This window comes from Daktulosphaira vitifoliae, unplaced genomic scaffold (genome assembly GCF_025091365.1).
Source record: "Daktulosphaira vitifoliae isolate Bord-2020 unplaced genomic scaffold, ASM2509136v1 Scaffold_1, whole genome shotgun sequence".
Taxonomy (NCBI): domain Eukaryota; kingdom Metazoa; phylum Arthropoda; class Insecta; order Hemiptera; family Phylloxeridae; genus Daktulosphaira; species Daktulosphaira vitifoliae.
Genome location: NW_026099572.1, coordinates 10,188,001 through 10,209,855, shown reverse-complemented (window position 1 = coordinate 10,209,855; position 21,855 = coordinate 10,188,001). Strand labels below are relative to the sequence as shown.

The 21,855-nt window shown below is 23.9% G+C and overlaps 1 protein-coding gene and 1 non-coding gene across 10 annotated transcripts; both read right to left on the bottom strand.

The window, feature by feature from the left end:
• Positions 1–1,492: 1,492 nt before the first annotated feature.
• LOC126896915 (protein phosphatase 1 regulatory subunit 12A) lies at positions 1,493–21,809 on the bottom strand. Of its 9 annotated transcripts, none has more exons than XM_050670097.1 (20): positions 21,255–21,809; positions 18,221–18,351; positions 16,442–16,560; positions 16,187–16,346; positions 15,558–15,702; positions 14,933–15,075; positions 13,738–13,928; positions 13,567–13,672; positions 13,034–13,165; positions 12,490–12,594; positions 11,439–11,537; positions 9,897–10,125; positions 6,615–6,746; positions 6,312–6,459; positions 5,960–6,135; positions 4,696–4,824; positions 4,525–4,632; positions 4,371–4,457; positions 4,131–4,244; positions 1,493–1,828 (listed from the first exon to the last, which is right to left on the bottom strand). In XM_050670097.1, the coding sequence occupies exons 1-19, from the start codon at positions 21,477–21,479 to the stop codon at positions 4,155–4,157; spliced, it is 2,655 nt and encodes an 884-aa protein (XP_050526054.1). In that variant the 5' UTR covers positions 21,480–21,809; the 3' UTR covers positions 1,493–1,828; positions 4,131–4,154. The 9 variants fall into 9 exon arrangements, with proteins under 9 accessions (XP_050526054.1, XP_050526057.1, XP_050526056.1 ...); XM_050670100.1 differs by having other exon boundaries at positions 13,738–13,913; XM_050670099.1 differs by having other exon boundaries at positions 13,738–13,916; positions 21,255–21,808.
• LOC126897104 (U6 spliceosomal RNA) lies at positions 2,804–2,902 on the bottom strand. The gene has a single exon (XR_007702030.1). It is a non-coding gene; the product is annotated as a U6 spliceosomal RNA (small nuclear RNA).
• Positions 21,810–21,855: the final 46 nt, after the last annotated feature.

Here is a 21,855-nt window from a genome sequence, read left to right as displayed (position 1 = left end):
TTATTAAATCTCAGCATGAACAAAAAATAACAATTCAATTTAGCCCAATACAAAAATCTGAAATTAATTATAATTAAACCCAACGAATCCAATCCGACTTCAGAATTGGATTAGATTCGCTCCACCAAAACAACTCTCCCATTTTTATATCTCAATGAGAAAAATTGTCTACATTTTTGCAAAAATAGAAAAATTTACTTTAAAGTTGCAATGAGCTCATTGAATTGTAATTTACATACATTTTATATTTTAAAATTAACAACACATTTTTGAAGTTAAAAATAAATCTTTAAATTCCAACTTTGTAATTGACCATAGATTATAATATGTATACATAAATTTTAGTGTGCTTCATAAAAATGTCTAGTAGCATCCTCACGCATTGACAGCACATGCCTATTAGTTGAGATTATTAGCTATGTTAATAACTATTGAAACCATTTAATTTAATAATATCAATGAGGAGGTCTTTTCATTGCACTAGATTTATTGTTTATATTTTGTACATACTTAGAAAAAATCTGTAGTTTCATGTAACAACCCTCAGCTTATTCTAATAGAGAACATGTTGTTAGGCAGTCCTATTTTTAATTACTATTTAAAAAAAACTATAAAAGTTGTTCAATCCCATGGCTACACGAGGACCATGGCGAATTGGGTTCTCCTCAAATTTATCCTGGCCCAGGTCCAGTCCATTCTAATACAAATAATAGTTTTTTTTTTAATATCATAAAGCTTATAGGTATTATTCACAATGAATAGTATTCAGTAAAATTAAACAGAATACATTAAATATTAAAAAAAATTTTAAATATGGAATACCACAATCCAAGATTAGTGTGATGAAGAATCCATCAAGTCTTTCATTAGTTTAATTAATGTAAAATCATTTTAATTAAAATTATTGATCCCTCTAATAAAAATTTTCTGGCTATATGTGTAAGATTGTCCTAGTAATATATTGACTGTTATTAATCAAAATCATTGTTCATAAAAATAAAGTATGGTTTCCCTCATGTACAAAGTCAATTGCTATTTCTCTATTGAGTATAAATAGTAACTGAAATAAAATAGAATAAAAATAAAAATATAAGAAATAAAATTAGACATGCCTATGTTTAATTCTAATTCTTTGAACTGTTCAATATTTTAATACAAACTCATAAAGGGATATAAATTATGTTCTATCTCATTTCAATAAAATTCTGATTTAAAAGGGTTTATACAAATTCATCATTTAATATTTTAACAGAAATATTAATTTAACTAGATATAATGTTAATACAGAACGTTTTAACATAACTAAACAAATGATACAGAACTCAAGTTTTTCTTTTTAATAGTCATTTTTTTTTTATAGTTTACCAAATAGATATCCACATTAAAACAGGACAACAAAATGAATTAATTAAAAACTATAAAATAACATACACTAGACAATATTATACAGACATACAAAAATATTATTAAAATTTGTTTTATATATAATTTAATTTAAAAATAATCTAGTATAATATAAATTTGGTTTAATAGTTAAAAATCACTATTTAATGGTTTATTTAAATAATGGTCAAATAGAAAATATGATGCATCTGTTGTACAATAAATAAAAAATTAAATTTTACATACATATATTTATGATACAAAAAATTATTTCTCGTCAAAATTAATTAATACTGAGTACTATATGAAAAAAACAGTTATTTATAGTATTTAATTAAAATATAACCTAAAGTTATCACTATTTAGAGAGTTTACTTATTACTCGAATCAGAGCACCATTCTCATCTTTTAACCTTTGATTTTCTTGTCGTAATTGTTCTATTTGCTAAAAAAAAAAATTGTACAATAATAATTAATAAAACACAATTAAAAAAATGTATATTAATACTATAAAAAATGTTAAGTCTACACAAATTATTAAACAATATTAAAATAATGATTAATTTTGCATTCAGTTAGAATAATATTAAACTAATATTTTATAACTGTAACGTAAACCATAATTGTAATACATAATAATAATAATCTGAATTAGTGTCATGTAAAATCTTTCTTCATATAGTATTGTGATCATACTATCTTAATTGAGTAAATGAAAATATGTTTTTCATTAAAGGTAATTTACCACAATCCTTACTGAAACCCTATTTTCATAAACTAATATTGAAAAATAAAATCTTCTTCTTCTTCTTCCTCGCCTTAATCCCAACTACTTAAGATTGGCCACCCTTATCCTAAACTTCCACTTGACACAATCTCCCATATCATCTACACTCACATCAGCTATCCTCATATTGTATTCAATAGCATCTCTCCATTTTTTGATCTTCCTCTACCTCTTCTTCCTTCAACATTCATTTCTATAACTGATCTTACAGCTTCCGATTCTTCTCTCCTCATAACATGACCAAACCACCAAAGTCTATTTTCTCTCATCTTATCCACGATTGACGCTACACCTATATTCCCTCTTATATGCTCATTCCTTATCTTATCTTCTCTAGTCACTCCACTCATCCATCTAAGCATTCTCATCTCTGCTACACTCATTCTCTGCTCTACTTTCTTATAAACCGCCCAACACTCTGAACCATACATCATAGCTGGCCTCACTACAGTCTTGTAGAATTTACCTTTCAACCTCATTGGAATTCTTTTATCGTATAAGATACCAGACGCTTCTCTCCACTTCAACCACCTGCACTTAATTCTGTGTCTTACATCCCCATCAATACCACCGCTCTTTTGTACAACTGAACCTTTTTTTTTTTCACACCCGGCATTAATGTGGACCGCCCTGGAATTACTGTTAGATATTACTTCAGGGAGATACGCAGGGGCCATGCTAATCTTCTCTGTATCATTCCAATTTTAGTATATGTACTGCCGAAGCAAGTACAGAATCGAACCTCGGTCTCCCGCATGACAGGCGGGGATACTTACCACTATACTACTGAGGATGTACAACTGACCCTAAATAATTTAAACTTTCCACCTCTCCAATCACGTCTTTGCTTATTGGTACTGATCTCCTCATTTCACCTATCTCGTGTTCTCCTATGTCGAACTCGTACTCTATATACTCTGTCTTACTTCTACTTATTCTTAAACCTTTTTCTCTAAGAGCTGATCTCTACACCTCTAGCCTTTGAATAATTTTCTCCTATTAACACTATATCGTCAGCAAACAATATGCACCACGGCACCTCTCTTTGTATTTCTCTAGTAATTTCATCCATCACTAAAGAAAATAAATAAGGGCTTAAAGCAGAACCTTGATGCATTCCTAATCTTACCCGAAAACCTTATGTTACTCTTCCCACACTTTTTACCCTGGTACAAGTGCCATCATACATATCCACTATTATATTAATGTACTTTTTCGGAACTATTTTTCTCATTAATGCCCACTTAAAAACCTCTCTCGGTACTCTATCATACGCTTTCTCTAAATCTATAAATACCATTAATATTACCAATAATATTGGAAAACAAAATAATATTTAAAATTGTATTATTATCTTGGCTTCTAATAACCTATTAAAATCAATTTTTTTCTTAATTCTATCCATAAATTCTACAGAAACAAATGATTTTTTCGAAATGTTCCATTACATGAATTAAAAAATCTTTTTTTAAATAAATAATATGAAATTAAATATTCATTTGATATTAAATATTGCATCCAATAATACTAGTTAACAACTACTGTAATTTAAAAACGTGGAAATATTAGTGTTATCTTAATCTTAATATATTCAATTTAGATATTATACTACATTTTTAATTTTGTTAGATACAACACATATTTCTATAATTTTATACTATTGACATATTTAATTAAATGATGATGAAAAAATAGAAAAATTATATTCAATAGATTATAAAAAATAAAGAAATTTTTTTTCGAAAATAAATCTTCAGGAATAGAATATATTATGATTTAATAAAAACTATAATATCAAAATTCTGACTCAACCTTTTGACTGAAAGCTTATAAATATTTAGTTATTTTACTTTTACATATTAATTAATTAAAAATTAGTTGAATGAATAAAACTAAACTATGGCAAAATTAAGAAACACAACAGAAATGAAACAAACATTACACTTTTAACACTACATACATATAAAATGAAGAATTCACATAATCATGTATGAGTAAGTTTAGAAACTACTCTTGTAAGAGCTCTGTTTTCAGTTCGAAGTCTTTCATTTTCTGCTTTCAATTTTTGTAATTGCTAAAGAAAATAAACTTATATTTAAGCACTACAAATTCTTATTAGACTTAAGTATAAAAATAATAGTTGAAAATGTCTATAATCAAAATTTTTATCACAAACAAAATTAAAACATAGCATAATTACCTTAAGTTCTTCTTCCATTTCAGATAGTTTTCTTTCCATAGCCCGCCTTTCTCGTTTTTCAATCTCAGATAAAGTATTTTTACTTGTCTATAAGTGTAATTTAATATTTATACATATAAATTTATCACAATAATCTTAATATAAAACTACTAACATTGGTTGATTGTTTTTCTATAGTTATTTTGGCTTCTAATAGATCTTCTTCAGTCTTTTGTAACTGTCTACGTAACCTTTCATTGTCTACTACTACTTCTTCATATAGCTTTAAACACATTTTATGAAATTAAAATACAAATAAATAATATTACTATATTTAATATCTCACAGCTTTGTAATCTATTTCTCCATTTTCAATACAAGAAACAGGAGATGTTGCAGAACTACCTAATTTATTATCTTGAGATGATACTGATCCAAGTCTTGATGTATGACTTATCTTATTATCACCACCACTCTATAAATATATTTTTTATAAAAATTTATGAAATCTAATAATAACTTAACAATAATAATAAGATAATAATTCTCAATATATTAATTGTACATTACACCTTACCACATATCCTTCAGAACCATAACTTTTATTAGAAGCTAATGAGGTTGAAGAATCAAACCTAGAAAGGGGTTTTTGGTAATTTCTTTTTAACGAATTGGCTAAACTATGAGGTTGTCTAGATGGAGAAGAAGAAATAGCACGACCAGAATATCCTCCAGAATAGCTAGAAGATGGAGTTATAGTTAAACTGCCATAACCAGAAGCTGTTCCTCCATAAGAAGATGGTGAATATGAAGGAATACTTGAATTGTATGATGATGAATTTAAATAAGGTGCTGAAAGACCTAAGGATGAGTACATTGGCCCTGCTCGTGAAGGAGAACTATAAAGACTTCTAGGTCTTGCATATGATGACGATGGGCGAGATTTTCGAATATTAGAACTATAAGAACTCATAATACACACTATTGAACACACTAGCAGTACATAAACAACTGTTTAAAACTTGGAAAGAACAGTGACTTGTTGCATGGACAGAAGATGGCCCTGATCTATTTTTGGTACATTAGATTGTTCCAATTAGAAAATGTGCCTTTCATACTGTTTTATAAATTTATAAAAACAAATATGAATTTCAGATTTACCATCAAGTTATTAAAAACAATTTATCTTAAAAAATTTAGTAAAAGCTATATTGTTTTAAACATATTGAACACTATTTAAAATTAAAGATGCCAACTTCCAGCTATAAATACATTTTTACAAAGAAAAACTAATGCCAAAAATATAACTGCATATATGCAATAAAAATGGTGTTATTTGACATAAGACTTATGATAGCTATTTTAAATAAATTATTGGAAGAAAACTAAAAAGTTTGCCAAAAATATCAAACAACGATCAAGCTTTTCTTCATAAAATCAAAACAATAATGGGAATTTTGCCAACTTTGTTTTCACTTAATAAAAATTGTATTTTTGTGTAGAACAACTTAAAATTACACAGTTTCAAGAAATGTAGACTACTACTTCTAAGATAAAAATGTATATAAAAATATATATAACATTTATAAACTAAAAATGTTACGACTTACTACTTCACCAATACTTTCATCAGTTCCACCACATGATGAAGTATCTTGTCTATCAGGGTCAATTTCATCTAAATCAACATGAACTACTCCAGTAGATCTTCTTTTTGGTCTTTTTCTTCTTTGAATAACTGCTTGTGTAGTTTGATGATTTCTACAGTCATTTTCTTTATCTTGTTCTAAATTAGATTTCATTATTTAAATATTTACATTTTGAAACATAATAGAGCTAAAAGTTTTACTAATGCAAATTTTTAAATAATATTCAGTAACTTCACACTATTATTGTAAATTATTTCTTAGGGAGAAGATAAGATATCAAAAAATAAAAATATTTTGTTTTCATTATATTTACCATTATCTTCTTCTGATTTAAATGATGAACTCCTTAATGGCAGTGTTACTGTTGTATCTGTACTTGCTTCAACTGTTGAGGGAATGTGAGCTGACTGGTTTGACATTTTTGAAGTTGGTTCATTAGATCTAACATCTTCAAGTAAAAACTATAAAATAAAAACTTGTAATACTATATTGTAAAGGTTAAAATAACATTAATTAATATGAGATAAAAACAAACTAAATTAAACTACACAATGGATTAAATACAAATCACTCAAAAAATATTTTAGTGTTGTCAACACATTCATCAACCACAAACCTTACTGCCATTTTCGACCCTTAGTCTCCAAGAAGGCCTTCTTTCCACACTGTTATCTGATATATTAGATGAAATATTTCTGGCCAATGGGGTAATTGTAGCTGTTACTGTTATATGCTCTTCTGTTTTAGCCTAATAAATATTAAACTAATAATTCATATTCAAAAACAATTATTTTGCACACTCCACAAATCATACAATACTTAGAATCTTGATCTAAAATAACGTTTCAGAAAAGGTTCTATTTAGAACTCACACAAAAAGGGTTGAAAAATAACTTATTACTAGTTATCAGAAGTATATAAGCATTAACCCATATAAAAATACACAATCTTAATTATTTCTTTTTAAATCATTAAAACATTTGTATTTTACATAAAAAAAATATAAAGTATATTTATAAATAATTCTAAAATATTAAACCTAATGATAGATGTTTAAGTGATGGATTACAACCTAACAAATTAAAAGTCTCAAATCAAAACATGGCAATTTATATTTTTGAGGTTGATAAAGAAAATAATTTTTAAAAATTTTAAATCAAATCAAATCATAATTAATTTGTCTAAAATTAATTGTGTAAACAAATCAGTCAATAAAACCACAAAATGTATAATTAACTATAAACAATATCTTTGAGTTATCAACATGGTGATTCTTTTAACACTAGCTACTCAATTTTTCCTCAAATAATAATTTTTGGTTTTGTTAGTTACATATTTGTTTCCGTTTATCTTTCATAAAATATTTTTTTATGTTCATGCATTATATTCTATAGGAAGATCACTTTATTTTTTTAAATGGTAACATACATATTTAACTAACTTATAAAATATAAAATTATGCGATTAAGAAAATTACTGATCGATAACAATATTTGGACCAGCATTTCAGTATTTTTTTATATTTTTATACCTAGATTGGAGGAAGAGTGCAACCGATAAATGTCTAGTAATAGAAATAGCAGCACCTGCACCTTACCTTTAGTCAATACTTTAAATTGTTAATAACTTCTGAAATATTGATTCAGAAGTTCATTGTCTTAATTTTAGTTTCAATTGTTAAAGTAGGCCAGAATTGCCCAAGCACTAAGACTTGTAGATCTATTCTGTGCATCTCCTACTGAATTATATTAAGTCAATTTCTTAAATAAGTGTTTCCACTGAAGTTTTTTTGCCATTCTTTGAACACCTAAAACTATATATATATAAAGGCGGAACTCAAAAACCGAATGTCTTTTTTTTTTTAAGAAGACTACAACAATATATTAACTACAAATGAACAGCAGAGAGATCTCAAATAGATATAATTTAGTAATTATAAAAGTATTAATCAAAAAGCATAACTTTTAACAAAAAATATATTATATTTCCTAATCTAAAAATGTAATAATACAATAAATTTAGTTAGGTTTGTAATTAATAATTTATTAACTGGCCATAAAATAATAAATCAAGTACAATTATCGTACTTGGCAAAAAATTTAACTTTTAATTTTTTTTTTTTTTGTAAGAATAATGAAATTATTTGAATTAATGAAGATAAATAAGTAAAAATAAACAAAATCAGTTATGATGCATTTTTAAGACTTTTATGTTTTTTTACTGTATGTAGTGTTTTTGTGAGCTATTTATTAAGAAAACAACATTGAAGTTATTATTTTTGAATTTCTTATAAAATTTCCCTTACTTGAGTTTTACTTTCATAATTCTAAGTTAAGCAAAAAGAAAGTTATAAGACATAGATCAGTTATTTCTATTAAATTTGTCTCTTCAATTCAACTTAATAGATCCAGTATCTTAACAGATCAGTCCCAAATTTTGCACAGCTCATTATTTTGAGCATTAAAAAAAAATAAGGAGTAGCATAAAAAATGACATTCGATTTTTGAGGGCCACCTAAATAGTGTTTAATAAGTATGAAAACGGTTTTCTATTGTTCTCATTGTTTATAAAAATTGATCTGTTTCCTTACTTACTGAACCTCTGTATACATAAGATGTCTTACCAGATCTGCCTTTTTTATAAATATTCAAAGAGTCCTGTCTGTCTGGCAAAATTAATTATCTCTTTGGATTTTAGGTTTTTTTGCATCTTCTTTTTCATGAGAAGATTTTCCCAGGTGTCTATACCTCAATATGGCTAGGGTGTCACATTCACACATATTATGATATGAATCTTCCTCTTCTGTTTCATACTTCCTGCACAATAGTGATTCTGTCACCCCATTGTGTAAAGCAGATAACCGTGTTCTGTCAATAGTTCAATCAGAGTGGTTATTTGATGACTAGTTATGTTGTTAAGACCTTTCAGTATTAAACTGAGAGTCTTGATAAACATTTTTAATTGCATGAGTACCTCAAGGCAACTCCAAATTTTCCTGTGTTGTTCTCTACAACCAGTTTTTAGGTAATACATTTAGGGATTACATTTTGAGTTCTACAGTTAGTTCTGCTCCAATATAGACGTTTTCTTTTTTATAAAGTCTGTTTTTTCATTACTAGTCATTCCGCTGTGTGCTGATGTCCATGCATGTTTAATTTTATTGAACCTTGTTGGTGATTCTAAGGTCATTAATTTAATTACAAAATTTTACATTTTATTAGCTATGCATGTTACCATTTAAAAAAATAAAGTGATCACCCTTTTAAGATAAAGGGAAAAACATAAAAACTATTTTATGATAGATAAATGGAGATGCATATGTAACTAACAAAAATCATTAAAAAAATCAGATTAAATTGAGTAATGAGCATTAAAAGAATCACCTGTACAGTTTTTCTTTAAAGTAATCTTGGTATTATCAAGAGAATAAAATTTATTTCACCTAATCGTATTTCTACTGTAATTTATAATGATACAATAGAAAAAACCTCATATTAATAAAAAAAAAAAAAAAAAATGTTTTTAAAAACACTTGTAAAAAATATTTTAGAAATATAAATAGAACATATTTATGACAATTAATTAGATAAAATTTCCAAATTAAGTACACTACTGAATTCATTTTAGTAATACTTAAAAATTTAATATTACCCTAAAGTTATGAAAAATATAAATAATAAATTAAAAATCAATTACTACTATCTTCAGATTTGCCACATTTAACATTTATATATATATATATATATTTTAAGCAAATAAATTAATTAACAAGCTAAACAATTATTATTAACTCAAAAATTAAATTATTAGTCTCGCACTAAGTTAAAAGCACTGTTGTATAATACATTTAAAATAAACACATTTATATCTATATATTAAATTTATTATATCAACTAACCTGTGGTTGAACAACTTTGTTGGTAGAATTATTATTAGTTTCTATATGAGTTGAATTTATTAATTTGCTCTTTCCAATATCCTGATTTTTTTGCTTAACTATTTGTTCGGCAGTTTTTAACTCCTCTAGAGTAACACCTTGGGTGGATCTTCTAGTTTCTCTAACTCGTTTGGCATGTGCTTTACGTTGTGTTTCTGATTCATCATCTCTAACTGGAGGAACAAAAGACCTAAAACAGTTTTAAAACTTATATTTATAATAAATACTATTTTATCACTAAAAATTAATGTACAAACTGTTAAATACTTTAACTAAATTATTTAATACAACAATTCTAAAGCATATAAAAAAAAAAAAAATGAACATTATTCACAAAACATAAATTACTTCACATGATGTTAGACTAACAAAGTTAAGCAAATTAGTAGTTATATTTTCCAAAAAATACATTTATTTTAAACTTGTATAAGACATAGCTTTTGTGAGTTTAAATATTTCTATTATAAAATTAATATTTATTAAAATTAATATTTCTATTATATTTCTAATATAAAAATCTAATCCAAATAGAAACTCTTTATAAACTTTTAACAGATCTACATTAGATATATTTTATTTTAACTAAATTAGGTCCATAGACGGACATTCAAACATAATATTGGAGATACTAGTATTATTATAATTTCTAACTATAAAGTTAAAAAAATTGACCATTTTCTTTTTTAAGTTTACAACCTTAAAAAAATAAGAGATTGTGAAAATAAAGCGTGGGTGTTAAGTACCTCATCTCTGTATAGCGCTTTTAGTTACAAAAGGTACTTTATAAAAAAACATTATAATATTCTAACATTATAATATTATATCTCCAATAAAAATTTCTGAAATTTAGTTTTCAAATTTCTAAATTAAACTAAATTTATACTTTATTTTACAATTATATTATTTTAATATGTAAATAATACATTATAGGATGTCCACAAATATTTTAATATTTGTGATATGTTCTCTTAAGAGATGTGGATTTATCACTAAAGTGTACTGGAAAAAAAAGTGTGGTACAAGCAACTCGATGTGAATTTTAAGAAAAAATAAAACATGTCATTTATATTTAGAAATTCATGTCTACAGTTTTGTGCTGACGTTTCAAACTTGTTGCATAGTTCGAAACATCAGTAAATAATACAACAGTTCATGAAAGCTGTAACATATTCATATGTTATTTATATTCAAATCCACATAGAATATTTAAATACATCAATAAATTATAAATATTTTTATTTAATAAATAAGTTAAATTTTAATACAAATTGTTAATTTAATTTTTTTATATAAAAAAATCAAGTCATTTTTTATTATATCATTAGCAAAAAAACCAACAAAAATAATATATTTTTAAAAGTTTGTAAACACTTAGTAAAAACCTCCCAAATTTATTTAAAAAATATTTAAATATTTAATGCAAAATTCCAAATTATTTCAAAAATTAAATGTTATTATTATAAAGTTAAACAAACAAACACTTATATTGTTTCAAGAACAAACTTGAAAAAATTTTTAAAGATGTTTCCAGGAACTATTTTATGAGTTGTTTCTGCTTGTTTCTGTTGCATTTGTAGCCCACTGATAAAAGCTTTGACACCACTAATAATATTAAAAATATCATTCAACCATATTGAAAAAAACTAGTAATAAATAGCTTCACATAGTTGAGCAATGCTTTCATACTACATAATTTATTATTGAAATAAAAAATTAATTAATTAAATAACATTAAATTGATTAATTCTGTTGCTTTTAGTTACAAGGGATTAATTCTAGAGGAGAAATATACAATATTATAATTATATTAACTACATTTAAATATCCCAAAATATTTTATAAACCACTTTTTAACATAACTCCATACTTGGCTTAAGGGACATAAGTATAAATTATTTAAGCAGTGGTGTGTGGTTTCATCATACCTCTTTATTGTTTGTATTATTGTTTGTTTACTAATTGGAATTTTGAAAACAAGTGGGTTGAGCACCAAAAAAACCTTTTTATCTTCCCTCATACTAGTCCAGAGGCTTAAGTATAGATTTATAAAGTAATTTGTATACAAATTAACGCCCACTCAATTATTTCTGATTTAATTTAATTAAATGTAAAAAAAATATGCCATAGAGGAATTTGCATCTAACTTATCCATTACTTAGTCTAAATATCATATATGTTCCTATAACTTAACAATATTCTATAAATAGCAGTATACTAGGTATACTATCATTTATGACTTCAAATTATGTCATATAACTTGAAATCATAAAAATATTTTCTTATTAAGAAATTAGTAAATGATAATTTTTGAACTATTATTATGAAAAAAAATTTATATTTTTCTTCAAAAAATTATTTTAAAAAATAAACAGCTGAAAAATATAATCATATCATAAATTAATGAATATTAGTCTTTTAACTAATTAAGGAATGTAGTTGAGAACTAATTTTAAAAATATTGGGTTGTTTTTGTATAGTCATTCTTAAAACAAAAAATTATTCTTAAATTAACCATAAAATTTTTAAATTAACCAAATGCTAAACAATAGAATACCTGCGAATATTTTGTTGGGAACATGCAGGTTGAGAAGAATCACTTGATATATTTGGAACAGGTGATAAATTGGTTTGTTCGTCTCTGAAATTACTTTTATTGCGTCTATAAAAGAGAAAATAGTCAATTACTTTCATTTTATTATACTCACCATATATTTATAAATATATTTAAAGATAAGAGTAAAAAAAATATTAGTTTTTAATTGTTTTAAAATGCTAGGTATTAATAATTAATTTAGAAGTAAATAGAATATAATGCTCTGAATAATAGTTTAAAATTACTTATACTTTAATATTAAATAAATAAAAACCAATTCTGATGTTAAAAATTAAAAAAAAAAAATTAATTAAAAATAGCAAACCATTTTTATAGTTTAGAAACAAAAATCACTGATTTTTTTTAGGAAAATGAGGAATACAATAAATAATTTTCATAAACTAGCTATCAGTTGGTAAAAAGTAAATTATTAATTTAATTCAAATCTAATATGTATAAATGATCAAGTTTTTAATTAAATGATTGGTGTGTTAATTAATCCTACCTTGATTGAGGCTTTTCTTTCAATGAGGCTGTTCTCATTGGTGGTGATGTACTTGTTGTAGGAGAAGAATGTATAACTCCCCATAAATTACCTTTAATTTTAGCACGTAGCTCACAATAACGACGATAGAATCTAATTATAAACACAAAACATGAAGCGTGCAAACAAACAATAATGTTATTTTACTTTTCTTTCAAAATTAAAAAAAAATATTTTTCTATTAACTTAACAAAAAGCAATGGATTGAATTTATTCATTATTATAAAAGATTCATCACTTTTTTTTTTTTAATTTATCAATTTATAATAATAAACTGAAATTAATATCCTTAATGTAAAAACATTATATTTCATTACTATAATTATTTATAAACTAATTCTTATCATGAAAAAAATTAAGCATGCACAAACACAAAATTATGAACATTTACATTAATCTTAATTAATCAATACATAAATATTAAATAATTTAAAGAAACATTGAGAAAAAAGTTTCTGCACTACGAGTTACAAAATAGTAGATAAAATACTAACTTTTCATCAGATTCAAAGCTTTGTGTTCGACGTAAGACAATTTCTGGGGGTTTCAGTTCATTATTTTCCAATAAAGTAGAATATTTATTATCTTTTGTAGAGTTAGCTAAAAAAAAGTATACACAAATATCAATAATTATGCAACATTATTATTATTTGAACTTGACATACCATTATTTATTTCAGGTTTACATTGTTCAAGTGGAGTTAGTTCAATTTCAACTTTATTGCTTTTAGGTAAGTTATCTTGTAATTTGGTTTCATCTTCTTCTTCTTGGATGATTCGATTTTGAACTAATACAATTTCTTTATCTTTTTTCAATGTTTGTTTATCATTTCCTGAAAGCCTGCTGATTGAAGATCTATATTGATTTTGTGATATTTCCAAAATAGAAGCAGAACACATCAAAACATACAAACAAGCAAAGAACAACAAGCAATAAAATAAAACTTTGAAGATTAATCTATTATAATCTAATCAATGAAATCAGTCAAATAAAATTTTAGTGGATTTAAAACTGTACATCTGTTATACTTTATATTTATTATTTATTTATTTGTTTATATTTGTTGAGCTGATTATTATTTTTATAAAAGCTAAAAAAAATAAATAAAAAAATCTGTAATACCAATTCATAACAACCATTTGAAACAAAATTTATTGAATTACATATTGTTTTTTTGTTAAACATACTGACACACATGACATGTGTATTAATTATATATAATTTTCAGGAAAATTTATGAATGGAAAAAAAGACTTTATTTGAATCTATTAAATTAATATTATAGCATAGAATATAATAAACCTCAGAATAACTAATATTAAAAAAATAAAGAGGATAACTTTTTATATATTATAATTATTATAATATCTTTTTAAAAAAATGATTGAGTTTTGTAATGATGATTTCACTAAAAGAATTTCTTCAATAATTTTATTTTCAAGAATTTAATAAATTTTATTTATAAGTATAAAATTTAAGATTTCTCAATAAACTTAATACAATATGATTATTCTGAAAATTGATCAATTTAATGTGTTTAGCGTTGATAATGGTAACATTGTTTCCGAAATACGTATCTGCGACTTTTCATTAATTTTTTGTGACTTTGAGTTTAATATTTTTAATATTTTTTAGTTTTTTAAATTAATAATATTTTTAATATAGTTTTAATTTTACTTAATATTAAATTATTATCCATTACAATAAATTGAACACTAATGACAAAATAGCATAATTTATTTATTTAAAAATAGATTAAAATGAAAAATATATTTAAATAAAATTTAAGCAGTTCAACAAGAAATGAAAACATATACATAACACAAAAGCAAAATGTCCAGCCAAAAATTTTAACTAACCTCCTTTTTTGAGTATTTGACAATTTATTATTGATTAGATAATTTTTATCTGATACATCACTATTTTGAGAAGCTTGCTTCTTTTTTAATTCATCTAATAAATCTTTAATATCTTCATCACACACATCAAAAGCAGTTTGGCCCTGAAAAAAATACATAACATTATTGATTAAAAAAAATAATTATTTAAAAATCCCTATATTAAATTATTAAATTTTATGCAGGTTTGACTCAATTACATTATTATAGTATTTCACACAATAAGCATTCATATACAGGCCATGATAAATAAACAACTGTCATCAAATATAATAACTAATACTAGGTAATATAATTAAATACAAATATTAGAATGTTAGGAATAATATTAATTATAATTTATGTCTGAACTAGATTATTTGAAACGTAGCTTTTGAATGACTGAAAAGATATTGAATAAAACGGATCAATATTATACATAATTATAATTTTCATTATCCTTAATAGTCATGTATTAGTAGCATAATATGAATTTTGAGACTTTAAATAAAAGAGGTTTGTTGATTGAGTTTGAGAGAAGAAAACTTGGAAAGTTAGATGGTTTATATGCGTCATTAGTAGGTATACATTAATTAATTTATTTTACCACAAAGTTTTTCTTTTTCATATCACAGAAGTGTTCAACTAATATTTCACAAGCTTCTTTCTGACCCCAATATGCCGCAGCATGTAATGGTGTCCAACCATCATAGTCTTGACAGTTTATGTCAGCTCCAGCTTGAATCAAAAGCCTGAAACCCAGTTCATAATAAAATTAAGTAGTTGGAATGATGAAATATCTACAGTAATTATCAATAAAAATTCTTAAACAATTTCAGTAGATAAATAACAATAATAATAACCTTATTGTACAGAAATTTGGCAAATAATAAATCAGGGATTTAAATATATTTGCAGATATTAGTGGATGTTCATATTAAAACCATTAAATTAAAAAATATATATATTAATTTATACCAACTAATTAAATATCTTAGGTATTAATTAATTTGTTTAAAAGATATTTATGACAGAACATGATTTTTTTGAATATAATTATATTATTTCTAAAAAATTATTATTTTCTATAAATAAAATCAATAATTAACTAATTGATCAATTAGTTAGCTAATTTTATTGGAGTCGTTATTTATTAAAATGACTTATAGAATATTTGGTGGATTACACAGCTGGACTATTAATAATTTCTACAAAATTTAACTATTTTGTATTTACTCTATAACTTTAATGTATCCTTTAGCTGCAGCAACATGTATGGCCATTGCACCAGTAGTAGGATGAGGAGAATCTTTAAATTTTTTTGTGTTAATCCATTCACGAGCATCTCTTAGCATCAGTCTTTCTTCTTTATTTCTAGCATCGTCACAGTCAATACCTAAAAGAAAGTTAACAGTACATAAACATATTTTATCATTAACATATATTATAATAATAATAACATTTTGTTAAAAAATATATAACATTATTTACCTGCTTCTTTTAAATATTGTTGCAAAAGTTGTCTCATTTCATCAGATTCTGCTATGTCAATAGCAAGTTCTTGATCACAATTAATTGCAGATACATCTGCACCATGTTCTAACAAATACCTAATTAATTAAATTATAATTTATGATGTTATAATTGTATCCTTTTTAAATTAATTATATACTTAACATTTTATATCATTAAATTATTTTAAATTTAAATAAATATAAGACTTTAAATAATATAAGATTTATTAATATAAATACAAAATAATACTGGACTTAACTTTGAAATATTTTTGGGATAAGATAAAATAATTTAAAATCCATTGAAATAACTAATTATTACTTAAAATAAAACAATACACTATTAAACATGAGTACTATTATTGAAATATTTTAAAGAAAAAATTGTTATTTTTAATTGTTTTAAATATATAGAAAATAATCTTTATAAATGACAATATTTTAGTCAATTTTATAGAATTTCAAAAATTATTATTATATTAAATCTCTCCCCCAACATTGTCAGAAAATGATCTTTACATGTAACTGATAAGAAGAAACTCTGTGTAGAATAAAATTTATGTTACATTAACAGACAATGTGTAATTAACAAATACTACTCAACATCATTTTTTTAATATTACCAGAAAAGTAACTCATATTTAGTTAAGAAAAAATAAATTTATATATTATTTATAAAACATTCAATGCCTAAATTATAACATGAAAATTTGGAATAAAATGAAATTTGGAATGATTGTTTTATTTGAGGAATTAGTTTTCTGAAAATAGTTAACTAGAGATTTAACGCTCCTCCATAATTTGTAATAGTGGAATAATCAGGATTGGCTGGAGGAGACGACTAAACACTACTACAAATAATCACTACCAAAACTAAAGGGTTGGGTTACCAAAATCACGGAATCTTCATCATATCAATCATATCATATCAATAATCAATATATGTATTCTAATAAACCCCTTCTAACCACTTTTTAAAAAAAAAATTTTCCCTAAAAATACATTATTACTTTTGGACATAATGAATTAATCTATTCATATATTATAGATATTGAATTTAAATTGATAGTTTTGATTGAGTTGAGAAAACATTTTTTGCGATGTGCTCAAAATATAATCATGGTTTGATAATTTTTACGGTGTAGGTTCTTTAAAAATATAATATACCTTCTCTTGACTACACCACTAATTTGTAAAATATATATATATATATATATATATATATATTCAACTAGATAATATAAAATATATTATAATACAACCTATAGCCATTAAATATAAGGCTAATTCAATTTAAACTAAACAAAAAACGTTTTTGTATTCATAAACAAAAATAAATAAAATAGCATAATCTGAATGTTAATATAAACCATGAATAGACATAATTAATACTATTTGCTCAAGTATACTAAAAAGTCCAGTCAAATTATGTCTGAGCCAACTGGCAAGGTCTACAAAAAGCACAGAGAGCAATAGCAATAGCATCAAACCCATTTTTAAAACAGATTATAAAGAAATATCTAAAAATAGCAATGACTTATGGTCCACAAGTAGTAAAATTACAATTCGAGTATTGAAAAACTACAATACTACATTTTTTAAATAATTTAACAAAAATAAAAAATACCAGTAATTAATATAAGAACTGACTAAATCCTAATAAGTACTGAAAATATATAAATAAGTTTATCAAAGCACATATTTTTTTTAACATATATAGCCCATACAAAAATAATAATATAAATATTATACTGACTTAGCTATACTTAAAAATCCACAAGATGCTGTTGCATGTAATGGTGTCCAGCCTTCTTTATCACCTCTATTAACATCAGCACCATGTTCAACCAAAAACTCAACCATATCTAAATTATCATCAATACAAGCCTAAAAATAATATTGAAATAATTAATTTAAATACAGTATTTAAAAGCTACTCTAAAAAGTCCTGAAAGTCAAAGTTTTCTTGTTATTAGTATTTAATGAGTTGTATTAAAAAATTAACAGTCTTAATATTATACAATATGCATTCAAAATATTAATTTATATTGGTATTATTTCAGAGTATTGAAGTATTATAGGAAACAACAAAAATGGACAGTGTGCCCTCCACTTATTTAAACCACTTCAACCACTATATATTACAAATAATACCTTCTAGTTTTACTATATAGAAAAAAATAATATATTATCTTATTCTTTTATCAATTATTAGATAGAAATTTAAGAATAATTGTTTAATTATTATTAAATCAGAGATCAATTACTAATAAAATTTTATGGTTACATAAGTAAAAACTGCAATTCCATAATAACCCTCTACATTCATAAATTTCTCTTCTCATAGCAAACAAAATAAGCTTCAAAAATTGTTATTCTTCCTTTGCTCTTTTATGTAAATAAACTTTAAAAAAAAAATTATTAAAATATGTATGAACTTTATTTTTGTATATACTCTAATCATGGAACTCTTCATAAATCTAGTCTTGATTCTACTAAATATTTTGTGTTACTTTTTAAAAAATAATTTATGCATTCTTATATTGTGTTAAAAATATATTTTCTATTATTTGTTTTAAATAACAAAATTAATCATTTTTATTATGTTTAAAATTAAAAAAAAAAAACAATTTTTATAACTCTTTTTACAAAAAAAATTTAATGGGTCAATAACTATTTTAGAACTAGTACTTAATTAGTTATGAGCATTTTAATACATAGAATGGATATGTGATGAGGGTGGAGTATGTATTATAAACATACCCCACTATAAGTCAATATGTTATTAAACTATTAAAATTTTTGTAAAAAAAAGTTCTAAAGACAGCTATTTTGAAAATTTAAAAAAATGTAAATAAAAATACATTTTTTTTACTTTAAAAAACAAATAATAAAAAATATGATCTTAATGTATTCTATCAATGCATAAATAATTTTTTTTTTAATTAACTCAAAAAATTTAGTAGATCAAGTTACTAGATTTGTCAAAAAATCGTGGACTATCTTGTACATGTATGTATGTATATATGTGTAAATTAATTAAATAAAAATAACCTATATGATTAAAATATATTCAATATTTAATGGCTTCTAAAGTCAGTTGACATCACCAAATAGAGCAGAACTAAAAATCTAATTAAGTAGGTGTAGGTCATGTTGTAGCCATAAATGGAGAAAGTAACTTGAGATAATAGTTAATAACAAATTATATTCTACCTTTAATACTATAATAATAATAAAAAAGTTTTGATAATACACATGTATGATATGTATTTAATTAATTGTAAGGGTTGAAAATATTACTTTGCAACTTTAAAAAGTTTACAATTCAATGCACACACAATTAATTATTACATATTTCTCAATTCTTATTATATACTTTTACTTTAGTTAAATTTTAATTGTGACTGTAAAAAATGAATAAATAGTTAATTAAACTATTATAAATCACTAAAACTAGTGTGATAAATTAAAATATGAAGATATATAAAATCTAAGACATTGTTTATCCAGATTGTTAAATTAACATATCAATTATTTTATTATTAAAAAATAACAAACCCATACTTAGAAATCAGAAGTCAAAAGAAGAGTCATAACCATTTATAGTGAAAATTATTTCCATAATTGGTTTTATGGATACTTATGCTCCAAATAACATACACTTTTTAAAATTTACAACTAATATACTATGATTTATTAGTATTTAGAAATGTCTTGAGGTATATTGCAAGTCATGACAGTTCTATATTATTGTTTTTTAACACTAAGTTTAAATGGATAATCCTTAACAAACCTCTTGTTAAAAACAATCAACATTATTTGATATAAATCAAAACATGGAATTTTTTTTAAATATTATGTATTTAAAATGTAAGCAAAATAAATAAATGATGAAAATTTATTCATAAGTATCTAAAATATGATAATTATTTAAAAGTTATAATGAAAGTGAATAAATACTTATTAAATTAATAATTATAGAGTTACAGTTATCATTCATATGTTTAATTTTAACTATTGCCTAATTAAGAATCATTTAAATATAAACAGCAAACAAAAATAAATTAATAGTTCTTATTTACTAAAAGTATTCATATTATTTGAAAAAATTTTTATTTAAAAAATTAGTTTTTAAATGAATGACAATTTTAACCAATAATAAAATACCAGTTACATAATTAAAATTAACAATTTACACATAATGCATGTAGCATTGGAAGTTATGATAGTTTTCTTACAGATAATAATATATTATTATTAAAGTCCAAAAATTATTCAATTAAAAAATGATTAAAATTTAATTGATCCATTAATTGAATAACAAAATGAGCAAACATAAAATGATTAATACTTACTAAAAAAAAAATACATTAAAATGTTGTAAAATAACATCATTGAAAGTTATTAAAAACAAATCATAATCCAGATTTTATTTTACTAAGTGAATATAGTATGGAGACTATGTTTTACATAATTTTTTCCTTACGGGAAAGGAACCAATAACCTGAATAAGAATTATAGTAAGCTTTAATTTATCAAACCTTTATAATCAAGCTACGAACATTATTAACAAATCATTACAATATATATATATATATATATTTGTTTGACTCAAATATCTTATCAATTAAAATTAAAATTGATATTTGTTTAAAATCTCTTAATTAAAATGTTTAAAAATGATTAGACAACTTTATAATAGCTAACAAGCCATCTTAAATTTAAACCCTATTTTTTTATTTAAAACTTAATGAAAAGTAAAAAAATTTAATAAAAATTCATCTTACTTGATGCAAAGCAGTGAGGCCATCAGCATTAGCTGCATTAATATCTGCAGTCAAATATAATAAACTGTTTACTTCATTCTTGTCTCCAGATGCTACAGATGCTAAAAAAGCACAATCTATTGGAAATGACACAGCTTTTATATTCTTTCGAACAGGTGATTCCCGATTTGTATCCGACTCTTCCCAGCGTTTGAGTTGTTCAGCTCGTTTAAATAATGCTGACATTTTTTAATTAGTAGGTACTTCAATATTCTTTGAAGATTTTGAAAAATAAATTATTAAGTCTTTTAAGAAATAAGATTTAAAATATAATTAAATGATACACTGAGCGACTCCATATGAATACTCTATACATTTCACGCGTACAAATCTTATCCAATAAAAATTTGAACAGTGAAATTTTGTTTAATTTTATTTCATAGTTAATTATTATCTACTAGCTCATATTAAATTCCATTAAGTAAAAATTTAACATAATTACGAAAATCCCGTCAGCCAAAAACTGCAGCAGCAGCTACTTACTGTTGCTACTGCTAAACGACCGATATTATCAGTAAAAACACGAAATCCGTAAAATGAAAGAAGGTAACAACAGTGTTGA

Bases quoted from the DNA above. Each gene is read 5' to 3' on its own strand.
- LOC126896915 (XM_050670097.1), bottom strand. From the start codon at position 21,479: ATGTCAGCATTATTTAAACGAGCTGAACAACTCAAACGCTGGGAAGAG. The intron at 11,538-12,489 runs GTATTCTATTGT...TAATATTATTAG, and splicing joins TCCCAACAAAATATTCGCAG to TGGTGTCAAAGCTTTTATCA. The intron at 4,245-4,370 runs GTAATTATGCTA...TATTTTCTTTAG, and splicing joins AAATGGAAGAAGAACTTAAG to CAATTACAAAAATTGAAAGC.